The sequence below is a fragment of the Falco biarmicus genome, chromosome 2 (genome assembly GCF_023638135.1).
Source record: "Falco biarmicus isolate bFalBia1 chromosome 2, bFalBia1.pri, whole genome shotgun sequence".
NCBI lineage: Eukaryota > Metazoa > Chordata > Aves > Falconiformes > Falconidae > Falco > Falco biarmicus.
In genome coordinates this window covers 74,608,721-74,627,975 of record NC_079289.1, presented here as the reverse complement: position 1 = coordinate 74,627,975, position 19,255 = coordinate 74,608,721, and the positions used below count along the sequence as shown (strand labels likewise).

At 42.0% G+C, this 19,255-nt stretch overlaps 1 protein-coding gene across 4 annotated transcripts in view; it reads left to right on the top strand.

Annotated features, from left to right (window-relative positions):
* DHRSX (dehydrogenase/reductase X-linked) overlaps positions 1–19,255 on the top strand; it is a 167,954-nt gene that overhangs the window by 20,786 nt on the left and 127,913 nt on the right. For all 4 annotated transcript variants that reach the window (XM_056327398.1, XM_056327397.1, XM_056327399.1 and 1 more), the window contains exon 2: positions 16,877–16,984. In XM_056327398.1, the coding sequence (XP_056183373.1) occupies positions 16,877–16,984 (108 nt within the window). The remainder of the gene's footprint in view (positions 1–16,876; positions 16,985–19,255) is intronic.

Genomic DNA, 19,255 nt, shown 5'->3' with positions numbered 1-19,255 from the left:
TATTTTTAAAGCAGAAACCAATAGTTCTGTACGGCAGTATTGTAACGAGCACGTTAACCTGTCCTGGCTAAGGAAATCACAGATGAGTTGGCATCAGACCTCGTTCTATAAAATAAGTTCAGTGGTACCATTCCAAATGGCTTATAAAGGATGCAACAGTCTATGAATTACACAGAATCAAGGTGACTTTCAAAATAAACTGTTACTGGCACTACACTTTCTGCAAACCAGGACCAATGCAGTGAAGAGATGAGCTTGTAATTTCTTTACTGAATGTATCCCAGTGAACAGGCTGCCTGTAGAGCAAGCAGTAAATGCTGGCTTTTTGGCAATTGAATATAACCTGGATAACTGAAAAATAAACGTTCGTGCTATGAAATGCTTCTTACAGCAGATATACAAGGGCTTTTTGGACATATTTTTTCAAAATAACATCTTGTTAACGAATAAAGCCATCCAGTGTGAATATAGATATAATCTAATCTGCCTGTTGGAGTGCTTTTGGGCTAATTAACGTCACCACCTATATGCCAGTCCTACTTGCGCATTCATAACTGGAGTCGCTGCACTGCACAGTATACGATTTTAACATTAAATAGTCTGCTGAAAATTAGTAGGGAAAAGGTCAAGAAATGCAAAATCCACGTTCTCTCAATGATGCTATACTTCCTAATTATATGATAGAGATATTTAAAGAGCAACTAACTGGAATCAGAAGTAAGTTTCAAGAGCTACAGATGCTGCCATTGGTAGTGCCTGGTAGGTGCTAGCAGAGTTCTTTGCGTGTGGTTGTAGGCGTGTAACTTTATTCTGCCTGTAGTTTCTCATGGGTTTATTTTTGCAGTTGATCTTTTGAAGTCATTATGTGAAAGCATCCAGCACTGCAGGGAGGAAAGGGATATTTGAAGATACAGGGAAGAGCGTGTAAAACAACAAAATATGTGGGCAATGGGGTAGCCTGGATTTCAGCTTGAGCATGGCCGTTAGGGTTTTACTACAGTGTCATATGGTCTTAGTTGTTTATACACTGATTTAATGACCTTTATTGGGATTTTTGCTATTAAGTGTAGCATATTTTCTATCCATCTCTTCCATCTCCATTTTTAAAATAATTTAATTTTTTTCTCAATGTTCGCTCATTAAAACCAGTCATAAAATATTCTAGTGACAGGTGAAAACCATGATTTACTTCCCAGTCTTCTAATCCAATTTTCAAGGCATTCTTTTTCTTCCTTAAAAGAAAAGCGTGTACATATCCACATACATATAGAGAAAATGATTGTAATTCAGCAATGAGGTCCAATTTATTCAGTTCAAATTCTTCCAAGCTGCTACCCTCTGCTGTAAAGGAGAAGGCATCTTTACAAGCGCGATCTGGCTGTCAGCCGGCATATGGTTTTGCTGAGGGCTGCGACGATGGGGACCGAGGCCGAGAGCCGCGGGAACCACCGCAGTGGCTCAGTGGGCAGAGCGTGGCTGGCATGGCCGTACTGCCAACAGCATCTCTGTGGGCACGATCCGTTGCTTGCAAATGCGTCGGGGTCTGTGTCAAAATGGGTTTACAGCATGCTCCTCTAGTTTGGCCAGTGGTGGTTTGGAGGGTGAGATGCTGAGACCTTTTCTTCCTGCTGGTCCCTGGCATGTGCAGCAGCAGCAGGACTAGGGAAAGGCAGGGCTGGCAAAACGCCTGCTCCCCCTGGAGAAACGTCACTGCTGCCACTGAGGTGTAGGTGGTGTGACCCTGGTGAGTTGTTCTGGGTGTCCCTCTTCATATTGACATCACTCCTCTCTGCCTTGGGTTTGACTGTTAGCTACTGCTTTTTTTACCTGAACACTGGTCTTCTCCAGGTTGAACATACACGGGGCTGGCTTGGCTGCTGAGCTGTCGTGCTGGACAAAGCACTCCCTTGCAAAGGTGCCACATGCATGAGCAGGGAAACACTTGCAGAAGAACAGCTTATTCAGTAAAACAAAGTTTTTCTGTTTCCCCAGGCAAAATCTGGAATGCCAGTAACTGTGTCTGGAGCAGAGTGTGGGCTTTTGCTGGTACAGCTGCACTGGTCACAGGTTGCATCAGGGCACAGAGACATTAGCCAGATGTCCCCGCGTGCCTTGGGAGGGAGGTGGTACTGTGGCCAAAATGAAGGTGTTGTAACCTTCAGCACTGCTGGGTTTTCTGTACAGAAAGTTGCAAAGCTTCAAATGCAATAAAATACAATGAATGCTGATGTAAGTAGCTGCTGGTACAGCTTGCAGAGATGGGAAGGACTACCTTTCCTCTCCCTGCAAGGAGCTGCGCACCTTTTACCTTCTATATCACCATGATTTTTTCTGACAGAGGTTCTAACTGGTGGCAAAGCCCCACTGGAGGAGCCAGTGTGAGCAGGCTGGCTGTTCAGACTGCTTGTTACAGGGGGCTGATGGAGATACGAGGCTGAAGTCTGGAATAATAACTGCATTTGAGGGTTACATCTTTCAAATCACCAAGAAGTCAGCACACAGTGTGAAAGCGTGTGCTTGAAAGCCTTGCATGTTGATGGAAAAAGCCCTAAACAGAGAAATATTGGAAATGGTAGAGAGTGGCTGCATAAGCCAGTGCAAGCTCTTAAGCTTTTATTCCTCAAGCTTTTTTTCCTCCCCTTGATATGTTTAAATGCTAAATTCCTTTATGCGTCTCAAAAAAAAAAAGTCATGCAAATTATTGTAATTATTTAGCATCAAACAGAAATTAAATGTAATTTAACTTTTTGTTGTTTAATGTGAGGTTAGTATGAGTGCTGTAGATAGGTAACTGCTGTCCATCAGCTTGGCAAGGTCCGTCCTTTGAGAGGTGGCTCTAGGTATATCAACTGCACTGAAAGTTGATTATAAGCTTGGCATAATGAATATGGGACTGTAAGACCTGTCATAATAAAGTGTCTTTTTCTCAGATAAGAAGAGGGAATTGTGCCTTGAAAGAGCATTTCACACCAAATGGGCTGTTGCACGGCCACATGGTTTGAGCTCGATCCTGTGGTCAGATGCAACAGAAAGCACGTGTGAGGCTTGCTTGCGCTAGCGCTGATGCCCCAAAAGTGCTGGCATTTCTGTCTGACATCCTTAGGAGCACTGACGGGGCGCACTGTGATGGACTGACCTGTTTGAATGGCTGGTAACATCAGGTAGTGGTGAGTGAGGTCATAGCCTGGCTGTGCAGAAGGGCTGGCGTTGGTGCCTGCAGCCTTCACCCCTTGCAAGCAGGGTGGTTGGGAGGTATCAGTCAACGCGTGTTTCTGTGTGAAATGAGCTTTTCCCTTAAAAATTTCAAAAGCTGTTTATAGGAGGTAATTAAATGTAGGAACAAAAATAGGACGTCTGTGTCATACTCCTGGAGCATTATCAATACTGGGACTTGTTTTGCGAGCAGTTGCGCTTCTTCAGAGGAGTGTGATACTCTCTAATTGAAATATTAATAGCAGATAATGACACTGTGGAATGGTGGCCTCTTATATGGAGAAATACTTTGAGAGCTTTTAATCTGTGTGGTAACTGCATATTAAAAATCTTTTGACAATTTTGATGAAGAGCAATTGTAGAGCATGCACAGTAGCTGCTCTTTTAAGTTAACTAGTTCCCTGAATTCTGTGAGTCTGCATTAGATTAATGGCCTGTAAAATTTCATTCAAAAGCAAGTTTTTCACTGAGGAATAAAAATGTCTACTTTTTTAAAAAAAAATCTTTCAAAACAATTAGCTGTCTGTTGCAAAGCAGGTAACTTGTGAAAACTGAATAAAATGAGAAAAATGAATAAAATGCCGTCTTTGGAAAGTAAGAATTGTAGCTGTCTTAAAGACAAAACATGTATGTGCCCTTCATACTTTCTTGTTCCAAGTTAGAATTGATTTTTAAGCAGTTTTGCATATAGAAGAGGCTCCTTCCAGGGCCTTGGGGGGTTCAGTGAAACTCCCATCTTAAAAACAAATATTAAAAAATACCCCCCCACCCCCACCCCCCAAGCTATATTCCGTCATGAGTCTGTGCTTCTGGAAGCTGCGAGGTGGCCCTGGGAGGTGGCATGTGGCAGTGGAGGGTTGGGCAGCTCAAAGCCCTGGGCATCCAGGGCACCAAGCTCAGGCATCACCCCCGCGGGGCAGCTCCCCCGGGGGCTGGGCAGCCCCACAAGTGCCTGCCCTGTCTCCATCCTCTTGTCCCACACAAGCAAGGTGAGCCTGACTTTCCTTGGAGCCACTGCTTTGGGTGCATCCACTGAGGGGCAGATGGGCACACATGAGTGATGGTCTGCAGACAGCTTTTGCCACTGTCCAGATTCTTCACCAGGTGCTGGCTAGCCGAAGAAATAAATGTTTTATTCAGGGGCTGGTTTGAAGGATACGGAGGTAGGGCAGAGAGGGAGAGGAAGGGACGCTGAGGCTATTTTCCATCTTTTTTATTCAGCCAGTAGCACCTGAGGGTTTTCTCACATGAATGATGATGCTGTCATGGCTTCTGATTGTTGGTCGCTTCTGACAATTTTATTAATTTGGAAATGTGCTTTTTAATGTTTTGTATTTTAATTAATTGCAGGTATGTCGTGATAGCTTTAAGTATCGATTGGTTTATGTGCTATGCGTCCTATTAAGTAGGTTTTTCCCAATAATCTCTAATCGCTTTGTACCTCTTTTCCTGATTCTAATTACTGGAGCTTTGTATATGATAACAAGCACTTCAGTTCACAAGTGATTGCAGAGTTTTCTGAAGTGAACTACTCCAGAAACTTTCAATTACCTTTTAAGTTCCGTATACCAACTTGTGACTTCTGCTTACTTATTTATGTTAGATGTAAATACTGTCATGCAGAAGCCACGGGAAGCAAAGGGGACTGTTTAAGTGGCAGCAGAGCATTTTGTTGGCTGCAAGAGGCAGATCTGAATGTGACCTTCAGCTGGGTGCTCTTAAGCTTGATTGGGATATGGAAATTACATTCTCTGCCTCTGGGAAGAGAGGAGATGCAGTTTAAACTACTCTTAATGATCTTGCCAACTCCCCCCTCCCCCCTCCCCCCCAGTCTAATATAATAAGGGAATATTTAAAGAATCAACTTTTATGATCTATTGGTTGCCCAGCTGTATCTTTCCATCTACGCTCTGAGCAAGAAGTGATGGAATGATTAATTCAATCCTTTAATAGCATGTGGTCATAACAAAAGGTGTTGGAATTCACAAGCGGTACAAATAGAAGCTGTAAAGACGATATTGGGGGTTGTGATACAATATCCTGTACTGTCTAGGAATACAATAATACTGTCAATACTATCTTGAAAATTGAAAATAAAATATTTGGTCTTTTGAAAAGTATAGATCATAGTGCAAAGTATAAATTTTTTTCTGTTGGCTTTTTAATTCCTGTGGTGAGATGCTAAAAAGTAGGTAACTATTTCGCTTTTGGTTTGGATTTCCAGTTTGACTGTAAGTAGATCAGTCTTTCCAGTTTGACTGTAAGTAAGATCACTCTCTGCTTCAGTTTCTGCGTATGAAAGTGCTGATGAATATCTGGAGTTTCAGCATTTTCTGAGCTTTGATTACTGTAAATATTCTCCAGACTCGAAGGTTTGTGACAGAGCCTTTCTTCTGTGGAAGGTGTGGGGGCTTGCCTGCTTGGGTTGATTTCTGCTTTATTTGGGATTAAATCAAGAGTAGCAGCAGGGTTTTTGTTGTGCTGTTTGTTTTTTCCCCTTGCTGAGGTCTCTTTGTTGTGAAACAACCAGCCCAGCACTTACAATCATCTAAAATGAAGTTTCTGCATTGCAGCCAGTTGTGACATTTATTCAGGTCATAATGGAGTAACAGGCATGTCACTCTTTGCCGATTCTTTTTTTTTTTAGCATTTCAAACTCACTGTCATTTCAAACCTTTGACATGTTTTTTAGGTCAAAACTGTAACCTAAATGCTAATTTTTCACAGGTAGATATGAAATTTTAAATCCTTAGGAATTCTGTGCCACAGTGCCTGCATATTAACTGTCAAGTTGTTTGAGATCGCTGGGACGTGGTCTTTCTGAGAGAAGACATTTTCTGGCATTACGTACATTTCACTTTCTTTTCTATTTATGGCTTCTTACAAATTGTCACTGGATTTCTGAGCATGGCCTGGAGGAAGGAAATGTGTCTTTAAATGGCAAATGTTTGGTGGCACTGAAACTTTCTGCTGTTAGATTGGGTGTTATGCTGGGAAGGCTTTTGTATGCTTGGGGTATGACTGAGGGCAAGGGCTTGAAATGTTTTTTTACATCTTGAGGAATGTAAACCATTCTGACACGGAGCTGCATCTACTTCTTAGGTGTTTGTAAAAGCTTGAAGCCTGGATAATCTTTGGTTCCTGATACAGAATGAAAAAAAAAATAATTCTAATGTCTCTTAACTTTTGCAGGATGGGAAAGTTCATTCTGCAGGTATTAGACTATGCAGAGCTATTTCCATTACCCCTATTTAAATCTCCTGGGATGAGCTCCTCTTTTTCATCTCTTATTTCACAACAGGAAAAAAATATAATTACAAGGTGACATGACTTGAAGAGCATTGGGAAGTTTTACATAAAATGACATTGCCTGAGGTATTGTACAGTTACATTTGCCCAGAGGGAGGGAGTATGGGAGTAAGTATTAGTAAATCTGTTCAAAAGATAACCAGATGCTTTTTCTTGATTTGAAGATACACCTGTATGTAACTTCCCTATCTTTCGTGTGACTGGAGTGAAAGAGAAGAAAGCCAAAGAGTAAGATTTAATAGGTAAATATATAAAAGGAATGAAAGATAAGCAGGGCAGAGAATACATGACAAATGGAAATATGTCCTTCTCTATTCTTGTGATAGTATTTTCCCATGTAAGAAATGAGATGGGTAAATGGTTCCTTTAAATATATGCATATGTAAGGATGGTTATTTTCCTCTTGGAGCTTGTGTCGAGTTTCTTCTCCTGGTATTTTTGACAGGACCAGCAATCTGTCACATGCAGGCTGTGGCTGTCCACTATACTGTAAGGAATTACCAGAATTTCTTCATAGGACTGCAACAACCCTCTTGTCCTTATTTCAGAAAGCCCTGCATTAGATTTTGTGAAGTGCCTTTTACGAGCAAAGCCAGGAGCGCTCATGCATCGATCGCCCTGGCTGAGCCCCGCTGGTGCTGTGCCCTTCAGCCGCCGCTCCCATCGGAGCGCGACGGTGTCCCGCACACCTCTCGTACCTGGCTGCACGGCAGCAAAGCCCTCCCTTCCAAGTGAAGGCGGCGTTTCATGGCCTCATTCGAGGCCCTAGTTGGCATCTTTCCCCAAGACAGAATGATTGCATATTGGAGTAAAAAATGCCATGTGTGGTGTAACGCCAGTGGGTAGTCTGGTGTCAAATATTCTTGCACAAGTTTGTCTATATGTGGTATCAGCCTTTATCTGAAATATCCTTGTCTCGAGACTTGTATTTCTCTGGCAAAAGCTGTCTCAAGCCAAGAATAGCAAGGATGTTTAAGATAAGGATCAGTGTGTGATAGCAGAAGTTGCTTGATGCCCGTTTGGAACTTGCAGAGTCATAATTTCATTAATACAATTTGTATTTGTAGATCTAAAGCAACTTTTCCATCTCTTTTTTCTTTCTTTCTCTCTAACCCCTGCCTCTCCAGCTCCTCCCAGGGATCAAGTGCTCTGCTATTCCTATACATTTGGTTGGGAACTTTACTCCCAGAGCGCATTGTGGGCAAACCTGGATTCCTGATGAATTTTTAGTAGATTTTAATAGTGCACTGTGGTATTTCCCAACTGTCTGATTTGTATAATGGTGTGTTCAATCTATCTGTTTGGCACTCATCAAAATTAGATTCAAATCTCTTATCTTTAGATGAGTTTTGGCTAAGGGAACAAAGTACCCGAGAATGGCAAACATGGCCAGAAGTGAGATTTAGGACTCGGGAACTGCACCCTCCCTTCTACTTTTGCTTTCTTTCACCTTAGGGCAGCTCCATATTCGTTGGGATCAAATTTCCTAATATCTCTCTGTCAAAATCAGCCTGAACTTGTATGGTAAAAAGCTCAGATATATACTTAATCAAACCACTTTTCAATGCAGCCTTGTTTCCCATTGTCTTAGAGAAAGCCAATTCAGAAATGGCAAGAAATCTTCCCATATTAACCATCCTCTTTAGTTTTCTCCATTCTCAGCCTCTGCTTTCTTGGGCGGGGGGCAACATTCAGCTTTTTTTGGTGTGGTCAATGGGCATGATACAGAAGGTCTGTGTCGGGTTTATTGGAGGAAGAGATTCTTCGCAGTCAGAGCAAAGACAGCATAAACCAGTTCAGAAAATTGCCACCTATATTGTTTTCGAAAACTGCAGTTACCTTTTTGTCTGTGCAGCCCTTCTGCCAAGTCTAGCAGCATCACAAAGCCCAGGATCAATATTACTGAGGATTCTATTTGACAAATAAACCAAAAGAACTCAGGGTCCAGCCGAAAGATGTGTGAAAATGCAGCTTCCCTTGGCTCTCATAACCAGGCAGGACTTCTTCACTTGCAAAGTCCAGTCACACACTCTAGAGAACAGGGCACTGAAAATACATGAGCAAGCGCAGAGGAAGTATTTTTCGGATGACTTTGGCAGTAGCCATAGCTTACCTTTCTACCAGTCTGTGGTTACAGTGCCTTGGCTTACACCATCTTCCCCGCACCAAACCACAGTTGATTTGCACCCATAAGTAGCAGGAGGCCAAGCTGTCTGTGCAGGTCACCTCATTGGACATTTTTTTGCCTTGAGGACAATAACACCATGCAAAGATTTATGATTCAGGTGTCTTAAGTTGCTTAGTGATGTGTCTCTTTCAGCTAAATAGTTGGAAGTCGGGGGGTAAGCGAAGAGAGGGTGAGGGGGGCTGAAGCATTCAAAAATAACCTCTTTGACAATAAAAATATTTTCCTGTGTCTTTGAGAGTCTTAACACTCTCTTCTGCTTCCCCTTCCACACCCTGTGTTCCCCCCCCACTTCTCCCTTTATCGGTATTTATCCTGTCTTTCCAGGAATCACCACAAGAAATGCAGATAGATGTGTCTTGCAAATGAGATTTTTAATGCAGCTTTCCACCCCGCTTCCCATTTTTGCAAGAAAGATCTCTTATCACAGGACCTGGCTTTTTGAGTGCCAAAAACTGTTGCTCTGAAAAGCTGCCTTATTTAGAGTGTCATTATTTTTCTTTAGCAAAAAAATATTTCTTCCAGTACTGTAATGCTGCCATCACATCTTTCTTGTTAATATTGCACCAGGTTGTCTTGCATCTTTTCTAATATGTGAATTTCTTCTACTATAGTTAGGTCTTGCTGTGGATACTGGAACTTCGGTCTGGGGATAGTGAACTCTAATAATACTTGTTGCTATCTAATACCTCCCAAGGCTCCCCAGTGTGTTCATGAGTTGAAAAATAAGAGGAGGAGGAGCTATTCTGCTTATTAATCCTATAGTATGACTTTCTCCTGTGTTGAATGAGATATCTGGGGATGAGTCCTGGAATTGATTTTGGGATCTTGTATCTGGCTTCTGTGAAGGGCTTGACATCTTGCCTGCAAATGTTATCACTTTGTCCCTACAAGCAAGCTGGCATGCTTTTCAAAAAGCTAAACAAATGCTATAAACTTACAGCAGAATTAAATGTTTGGCGTTTTTAAAATTGTTTTCATTGGCAATTAAAAAAAAAAAATCATTAGTCTGGCTCAGCAGATGTTTAGTGCTAACTCTGGAGAGATATCACTTGTTCCTATGTTGATGAGGCCAGGAAGGGATGAGGATACACATTAGCTCCTTGGCTGTGTGAGTATGCTGCTTTTCTGTTGGCGTAGCTGTCAGCTCCTCTGCTTTTGTGTCATTTGCTGCCTTCGTACACTTTAGCCATTTGTCCAGGCTTGCTAGATATGTGGTGCCTTGGCTTGAGTCACGGCACTGCTTGGGTTTCCAGGTGTCCAGGGAGCCCAGACAAATTGCTGCTGCTGGTCCAGTGACTGTCCATGCTGCGTGTGTGTGAGAGCTCTGCTGTATTGTGGAAATGCCTGCTTCACAGGCACGGGCTGCATGTGTGTTCCCGTGTTGGATATCCCTGCCTGAAATACAGGGGATGGAGCTTCTATGAATTTCCAGTGTGGGTAAGTGTGAGCTACTGTTTGTTGGCACGCAGTGTTTTAGGACTTGTGTGCACCTTATGCAATGGTTAAACAGAAAACTTGGTCTTACGGATGCCAGGGGTTTTGCTGTGGTTTTGCGAGTGGTTGTTAACAATCTGTCTTCTCTATTGATGGGTGTGTGGGAGGCTTCTTAAATTAGGTCTTCCCCTGGCTGCTGAAATTCTTACAGCCATCTGGCTGCTGCTGTTCCATTAATAACACCTTGAGATACTATGCGTTTGTAGGGTAAGGGACACATTTCCATGGTTTGGTTTCTCCTGCTGTTCTGGTTCTTCAACACCTTTCCCTTCCCATGAGTGATTCCAGGACCATCCTGTCTCTGGTACCTCCATTTGCTCGTAATTCCCGACTCCACTTCTACAGAAGTAAAGTAAGACAAAAGCTAGGAGGCTCATCACCTAGCTGGTGCAGAATTAGAACAAATGCTCTCCCTGGGCAAATAAATCACCCTTACACAATGTGCCCAAGGATTTGAGGTACATGGACCTGTTGGTCATATGCCAGTGGATCTGCATGCGCACATGACAGTTGTTCATCAGTGAAGGTGTGATGGCCTCAGTTGCTGAAACCAGCAGGATACCTCTTCACAGAAGGACAAGTCAGGCTGGTTGTGACCTACCTGGTTTCCAGCCTCAAAGGCCTTCCATCTTGATTGCATTTTGATGTTCCTTAGGAAAGTGATAGGAAGCAGCAGAGGCAGAAAATATTTTGGTGTGCAAATTTGGAAAGACCATTTGCAATTGAAAGATCATCTGCACAGGCTTACGACATGCTTAGGACATGCAGCTTTTCCACTGGTGAAAGCTGGTGCTGTATGAGAAAAAACATTGTGTGGTTTATTCCTCAGGACTTGAGTACCAGAAATTTTCTTCTGTTAGGATAGTGCTGGGGTGACTTTTTGAGTCTGGGCTCTGTTTACCCAGTTTCTGCCAAAACAGAAGTTTACAGAGATGTGACTGTAACATCTAACACACTGAAGGCTGTTGCTGAAAGCTGCGTGGATTCCCCAGCAGTCTACTGGTTGCCTCTCGGAGTAGCAAATGAATCATTTTTCTACATTTGCTTTGAAAGGGATGTTAATGGCTATAATCTCAGCATCACCACCATGTAAATCAAGGAAAAAGAGATTTTTGTGGAGAATAATTCTGTGGTAGACTGAGCTATATGAATTCTTCAGCCAACTGTAAAAACTCGATGGTGCCTTGTCCTGTGGCATTAGATGAGGACTGACAATTAGTTTGCTTTCTTTTTCTCACTTGGTGTTGCTGTATGGGAACAGCTCCAAACTTGGCTCTTGTTGTTCGGTCACCAAACTAAATATTCATTGGGGCTTCTTTTCTTTTTTTCATTATATCTTTTTCCCCCACCTGTGGTTCTCCCCGTTACCTTCAGGCATAATATTTGCATGTAAATTATTCAGGTATAGGAGGAAGGAAAAAATTAACTGGTAGGATTTGTCTGCAGGGGTCTCTTCAGTGCAAATGGCACCAAAGTCCCTACACTGTGTGCCCAGTTCGGGAGGTGCAGGCAGGTCCCAGTGTGGTGCCTCTTGGGTGGCTCCTCTGACCAGCTCTTTGGATGCCTTCAGCAGCACTTGTCTTTCTTGCCTGATGAGGACTGGAGACTGATTCAGACAATCTAAATTCTGCCTTTGGCCTCCAATGTCTTAGAAAGAGGATTTGATGAAGAGAATAATATAAAGATATTACATTTTAATGTGCATGTGACTCAGAATGTTCCACAATGCAGATGCTAGATTAATAGGGTAGGAGATGGAACTTTGTAAAAATTTGATGTCATTTACTTTTAATAAAGCTTTAATAATACCTTTTTCTTCCTTTTTTGGGCCTTAACCGGGCTGTGTTGTAAAGATCACAGAATGCCAAAGCAAGCAGCTCTTAAGGGGAGCTCTTCTGAGCTTTTGCATTGTCTGTGTTCACATGGTATGTTTCTGCGAAGAACAACGTTTAATGCCTGTGTTGATTTGGCTACTTCAATTAACCCCATCCCTACCCCAGAGCTGAAGTTTTGCCAGCAGGAACTGGTCATCGATATGGAGGTGGTCATTGATACGAGCCTACGGTCTGTTTTATTTCTGGTGGTCTTGGCAGTTGCAGGAACATCTTGACAGCCCCTTAAAAATTGCTATTGTAAAAATTTACAGAATTGCCTTAAACTCTTCATAGTTTCAGCTTTGTGCTAGGATGTGCATGGAAGTTATTTTGGATTAAGGAGAAGTATATTTAAAAGGACAACAATTATTTTAAAACAGCTTTACATCTGGACATATTTATTACAGACTAAATCTGCCTTATTTTTCTGCTTTAGCTTAATCCGCTTGCAAAGTAGACAGGCTTATTTCTTCCAAATATGTTGGGATACAGGCAGAACCTGCACCCCGGGAGAAGCCTCTCTCAGACTTCAGCGTGATAAAGTAGCACTTAGGGACTGCAGGCTGGCTTCGCCGAACACAAAGGGAAATGAACAGCTTGGTCATGGGATTTCATTAGCAGCAGGACTGTACGGTTCTCTTGTCCCACGGTGAGAGCACTGGCATTACGCCTGTGTAATTGAGATCAGTATCTGCCTACTTACCAGGAGTAGAGGCAGAGACAGAGCTAGGATGTTTTAAATGAGGTGCAAGAAGCACCAGAGGGAAAATCCCCAGTGTGGCAAAGCCAGTGAGTCTTCGCTGCCTCCTGCCTGGAGGGCTCTCAGCCTCCGGCCACGCTTGCTCCTCAACCTCTCACCCAAAATAAACAGTATCTGCTGGAGCACCAGGCAGAGCCCAGGTCTGCTTTGAAAGTTCGATGTTAAGTTTCGTCATGGAAGAGGTGTTTTCACACTGAAAAGGTGAGTGTTTTGCAAACTCTACCCAACAGCAGAGTTCTAGTGGGAACAGGGCACCAAGAGCCTGCCTTTCACTGTAGTTGCTGCTGGCTTACACATGCAGCCTGGATTTGATCTTGACCACTTTTATCGGTGTAAGAACCAACAGTGTCTCATTTTCATGGAGATTCATTTTACATTAAGGTATTTGTCTCGGTGGAAACAGTACACCTTTTATGCAGATTAAAATTAAGATTAATAAAAATAAAAGTTAAGAATTAATTGATGGGGTTATTTTGTTGGGGTTTTTTTTGTTTGTTTTGTTTTGTTTTTTCCTCCCCCCTGCCCCCAGCTCTGAAAGATGTGTTTCAGTTTTTCCTCTTTGTCTTTCCTGTTTGGCTGCAGTGAGCTGATACACTGAGATGTGACATGCAGTGTTGTGTCTATTCAAAACCATGCTATGTAGAAGCTGTATACTGTACCTGCTGTAAATAAAATGGATACTGGCCATTCATCTATGTGTCTGCAGCCCTCATTTCTCCCTCCCTGGGTGCTTCCTTAGCCCGTTGGAGCTAGCTGCCACAAACAGGCCTGTTTTAAAGCTCTCTGTAATATAGGATCTTGCTGAATGCATCTCTGCAGTGGAGTCTGTGCATCTGTCCTGCTCTTCATTGCAGGTTCGTAATGTACCTGATTTGAGTGGCTGCTGGGACCAAAAATTGTCCTGTTCTTTGCAGTCCTCATGGACAGGGTAGGACCAGGCATTTTCTTTCATTGTCCTGTGCTAAGCGCCATTTCACCGCTGTGGTACCTGTTACCGCTTTGCTCTTCTGACTTCCCATTTTTCCTTCGTGTTATTGCGCCTTCCCCAGTCCTGACTTCTTTTTCTCCTTTTCTTTCATCCATTTCTTCTAAGTGAATTAATTTTGCACTGAAATGTCACTTCTTATTCAATAGGTAGCTATAGTGGTGCAGTAATGGAAATGAGTGGCAGCACCAGTATGCAACATGCAAAATCCAAATGTCAGGTTGGCAGTGTGGTGAGAGGCCTAAAGGAAAGCAATTTCTCTTGAACAAATTCCTTTTGTTGGTGTTGGAGTATGTTTTTTCAGCTATAGTGAAATAAACAAAAATGGAAATGACTTCATTTTCCTTGTTTCTCCAGATTCTATACCGAAATGCACAGGTGAAAGGGGATGAAGGATAAATGGGGAGAAAGAGTTCTGGGGAGGAAGCAAGCCTCTCCTTTGTGCAACTCGCGTTATTGTATCAGCAGAATTTTCAATGTAGTTTATGATTGGATTAACTAAACTTTAAAAAAAAATTGCTTAGTGGACTTCAGATCACATTTTTGCCTTCTAGCTGACGTTTTCTTTACAAGTACATATGCAGTTGTCACATGCAAAATTCACACAAGTATCTGTCATGGCCAGAAATGGCCTTTCCCGCTTTAACACCAAGGCAATGCCAGTGCTCCCTGTATAGATTTAAAGCTGTTCGACCCCTCGGGAGAGGCCTTAGAATGGCTCTTGCAGCATGGGCTCGACTGAGTGAAGAGGGAATTGCTTTGCAAGAATTCATTTTTCACTAGAAAAATGTTAACTTGAACTTTTTGACCTAACAAAAGCTCAAAAAATAGTTTGTTTCAGATTTGTCTGCCGTCTTGCAGGGTATTGCTGTGTTCCCAGTTATGAGACAGTCGTGTCTCCTCTCAATTCACCTTTGGTACAAGGCAATGTGCTCTTGTTTTCTTGTGTTCTAAAATGTTGAACAGTGGGCATGTACTGGTCCCCCTTTTTATGAACGCAAATCATTCAGGCAATGATTTTTCACTCCATGGCTGAAAGGACTTGACATTGTATGTCCTTGACAAATTTCAAGTGTATTTGGTCATGCTGAGGCACAAAGACTGTTCACATAGAGGTGACAACTTGTTTCACACTAAGAACATTCATTTTTCTTCCTCTTTAAAGTCTTTATTTCCAGTCTGCATTTTCAAAAACTCCAAAAATGTATTTTTTTTCCTTTTGTTTTCTGCTTCACTGACAGAGAACAGACCAGGAAAACATAATCTAAAAGGGCCGAGTCTGGTAAAGTAATAAGCAATTAAAAAATACTACCCCGAGTGGACGACTTACCCAAGTGTTTAGTGTCAGGTCTAGCTTTAGTTTCGAGGCTTAACTATTGAAAAGAAAGTGGGCATTTTATTTAGAGTTTGTTATGAAAAGTATTTTTGGTGGAAATTGCGGACTGCTTGTAACTAAACTGAAGCCCTTTGGGAAAGCTCTTGCGAAAGTTTTATTTAGCTCAACTTATATGTATGAGGAAACCTACATGCATGTCTATCACTGTAACAGGAATTAACTTTCAGATAGTTGCAACCAATTCTCACTCTGCATGGATGGGAAGAATCACGTCATTACCTGAAGAGAACAGAAATTCATGTTGAATTGTGCTGGAAAGAACTATGTGTTTCAGAAAAGGTGAAATCTGGGTCCTTTTTGAAGTTACTGTGAAGGAAGCGGCTTGTGCCAGCACCAGTTCTGTCTTTCATAACCATGTAAAATATGAGTTCATGTTGTATGACAAAGCAATCCCCTAAAAACCTAGAAATCAAAATTGAAAGTCCTTTGATAGATGAAAGTCTTTTTAACATTTTTTTATCTGTAATTTTGCCTATGGACACTGCACCATGGCAAGATAAAATATTCAGCGCCGTTTTCTCCGTACAAATACCTAGCAGCTTCTTCTAAAAAGCAAACAGAAATTCACCTTGGTCACCTGAAGACCACATGGTACTTCACATGAAAGATTCGCCACCTCATAAAAAAATCATATTTGATATTTGACCTAATTTGTGCGTTCCACAAGCAGTTAGATTAAAATGCCTTTGCTCTCCTTTGGTGGGAGGGCTCCCTCCATCCTGGAGAGATGCGGTGGGCAACCCACAGCTGACATGAGAGCTCACAGTCAGGATGGTGGCCGCCCTGCTGGGGCCATCCCAGCCACTTTTTGGCTCATTTGGTGGTCAAAGGGCTGCCTGGGGACACAGGCCGTAGGTCTAAGCATCCCCTAGCAGAGGGCCTTTGAGGAATGAGCCCTGCCTGCTGGGCTGCACGTTGCCCTGGGTTAAGGAGCTTTTGTTGGGGTGCAGGTGGTTTGGGGCCGACTGCGGGCATCAGGGGTGCTGGCTTCTGCAGGAGAGGGATGGGATGGGTGGGAAAAGTTGTTGGGGGTTTTCATGCAGAGAGTTGCTCCCTCCTTATCTGGGGGCAGGACCCTGTGATTTTCAATGGGGAGAGTGCTCGGTTATGCAGGTAAATTAGGTCAGCTGGCTCCTGCCCTTTAGAGATGTCATCTGTGGCTGAGCTGTTTGCTATTTCCCTGATGCTACTGTCCTGTCCTTCATCATTTAAGAAGTCTTCAGGATATCGTGCTGCTGATAATTAATTTTTTTTCCCTGTATGCATGGAGTAAACCATCCCTGAGCTGACTTGTAACAGCTGTCACCTTGCTCTGTAACAAAGTTAAGGTGAAAATTTTAAAGGCCAGATTGCTGCAGTATGATGACATGCATGCAAATAGAAATGGGAAACTTCCTAAACTGGGTGCTTGTCTTTTGTGTCATCAACCTCAGTCTTTTGTGATCTGTTAATACTGGAAAATTATAGCGCAGTAAATAATGGCAGATGCTCAATAGTTTTTATTTCCATACAGAGTCTGCTTCTGAGATTGTTTACTGGCCTGGCTTGAGTGGTCTGCTAAGTATATACGTCTTTAAAATACTTCTTAACTTCTTAATTGCGTTACTATTGTGAACTAATCTTTTTTTTTGTTTGTTATTTTTTTTTCTTCATATAGTTTTCCCTACACAAAATGGAAAGGTTGCTATAGTGACTGGAGGGGCTAAAGGAATTGGTTACCAAACTGTGAAGCATTTGGCAAGACTTGGCATGCACGTTATAATAGGTAAAGTCATTATTTTGTTAATATTAATATACTTTTTGTTTTGGAAAGTAATTTTTTTTTCTTTTAAGGATTATTTTCTTTCCAGCATAAGTAAAGATATGGCAGGGGAAGGTAAGAGATACTTTTGCTGGCATTTAGCACAAATAAAGGTTTGATTTATGTTTTGCTTTGCAAGATCTTGAAGAACAGTGGATAGGATTTTTTTTTTCTGCAGAACTTGGAAGAGTTGAACTACCTTATATAAGAAGTAAACAGTAAGGTCATGAAAAAAACTTAAAAATATGGATATTACAAAAATAGTTTGTTATCTTATTACTGGGGGTGGACTATGCTTCAACATTAGGGTACACATGTTCACTGAGAGGAAAACTAATGAAAGCCTTGAAGGAGTATTCCAATGTGTTGTGGGGGGTGATCTGTGTTATAAGGGCAGAGGAAGCCCTTATAACTTTATCCATGTAAACATTGCACATTTACTTCTCAGTTTGTCACTGTAGGTGACCTTTATAGGCAAGGCAAGAAAATAAATACCCAGAGAGGTTCATGTCTAAGATGGGCTGGACAACTCACCTTCTGGAGGTGCCTGCTTTCCTCCATTCCTAATATAGAGTGTATAGAGTCATAGAATCATTTAGGTTAGAAAAGACCTTTAAGATGATCTCAAAGTCCAACCATTAACTGCCAAGTCCACCACTAAACCATGTCCCTAAGCACTGCATGTATGCATTTTTAAACACTTCCAGGGGTGCTGATTCCACCACCTCCTTGGGCAGCCTGTTCCAATGCTTGACCACCCTTTCAGTGATGAAATTTTTCCTAATATTCAATCTAAACCTACCCTGATGCAACTTGAGGCTGTTTCCTCTTGTGCTGTCACTTGTTATCTGGAAGAAGAGTCCTACCCACACCTGCCTGCAACCTCCTTTCAGGTAGTTGTAGAGAGCAACAAGGTCCCCCCCGAGCCTCCTTGTCTCCAGAATAAACAATCCCAGTTCCCTCAGCTGCTCCTCATAAGCCTTGTGCTCCAGACCCTCCACCAGCCCCGTTGCCCTTCTCTGGGTATTAGACTAAGACATCTAACGTTAGGATAGGTGAATTTCTGTAGGAACTTCAAAAATGTCCTGATTTCACAATTTCTTCTCTCTACTACAGACAATATTATTGAGACTTTTTTCCTATTTTTTAAAGCTTTCTGTACTATATATATGCACTAATGTGTCTACTAAATCTGTCTGTAACTTCTTGAATACTCATATGTTTAAATGCTACATTTTCTTCCCTTCGTCTTTCTTTAACGAGATTTTTTTACCTAAACCACTGGAACTTTTATACCATAAGGTCACTGAAGGTTGGTATTTCATAGTAGACTAGCAAGGTGGTGATGCCGTTTTATTTAGCTTTTATACAGAGTGTGCGCTCTCTAAGATTTTGTATACACATCTAAAAAAAAGTACAACCCACAACAAACAAGAAACAAGAGCATGATAGCCATAGCATCTTTAGTCTGGTGCAGTCAGTAATACTAATGGAGTTGCCCTGGAATCATACAGGTGTAATGCAGAATACCGCTTACTCATGCATATTTTAATAGATGTGTCAAAACCAAGCATCTGCAAAATGCAAGCAGATGCTGCTGTATGTAGCTAGATGCCAGATGTAGCTAATGTAGCTAGACATAGCTAATGATGTCAGCATTAATATTTCACTAAAGAAGTTGCTTTTCATATTTAAGATGGACTGCAAAAATGTACTTGGGAAAACAAAAAGGCAATTGCATAGGTCATGGAAGCATAGAACATTGCTTTTTTGAAGACTTATTTTATACCACTTAATTTTTAGGGTATTTCATGCAGCAAAATTCAATGTGAGATCTTTGGGAAAGGGAAGGTGATATTTAATTACAAAATCTCCAAATAAGCTGATTTTTTTCAGCTCACAGTCACCCCCTCATACATCCCATTCACTCACACACCCATGCTCTCACAACCACGAAGATGTGTGCACTCACGTGCTCTGCTGAGCATCACTGGTGTGCAGCGTGGGAAAAGGTATGACAGCTACTGAGTTCTTAGCCTGTGTCTGTGGTTCCTCTTGGTTGGAGATGACAGGCTAGTTTATGGACAGATCTTTTATGCCCTTTAGGAGTCATCAGCTCTCAGTATGTTTTTACTTGTCTGGAGTATATAGGCTATGCCTATATCCTATTTTCTGGGTGGGTTAACGGGAAAAGTAATGGTATGGGTGATATGCTGCAATCTGGATGTTATCCTC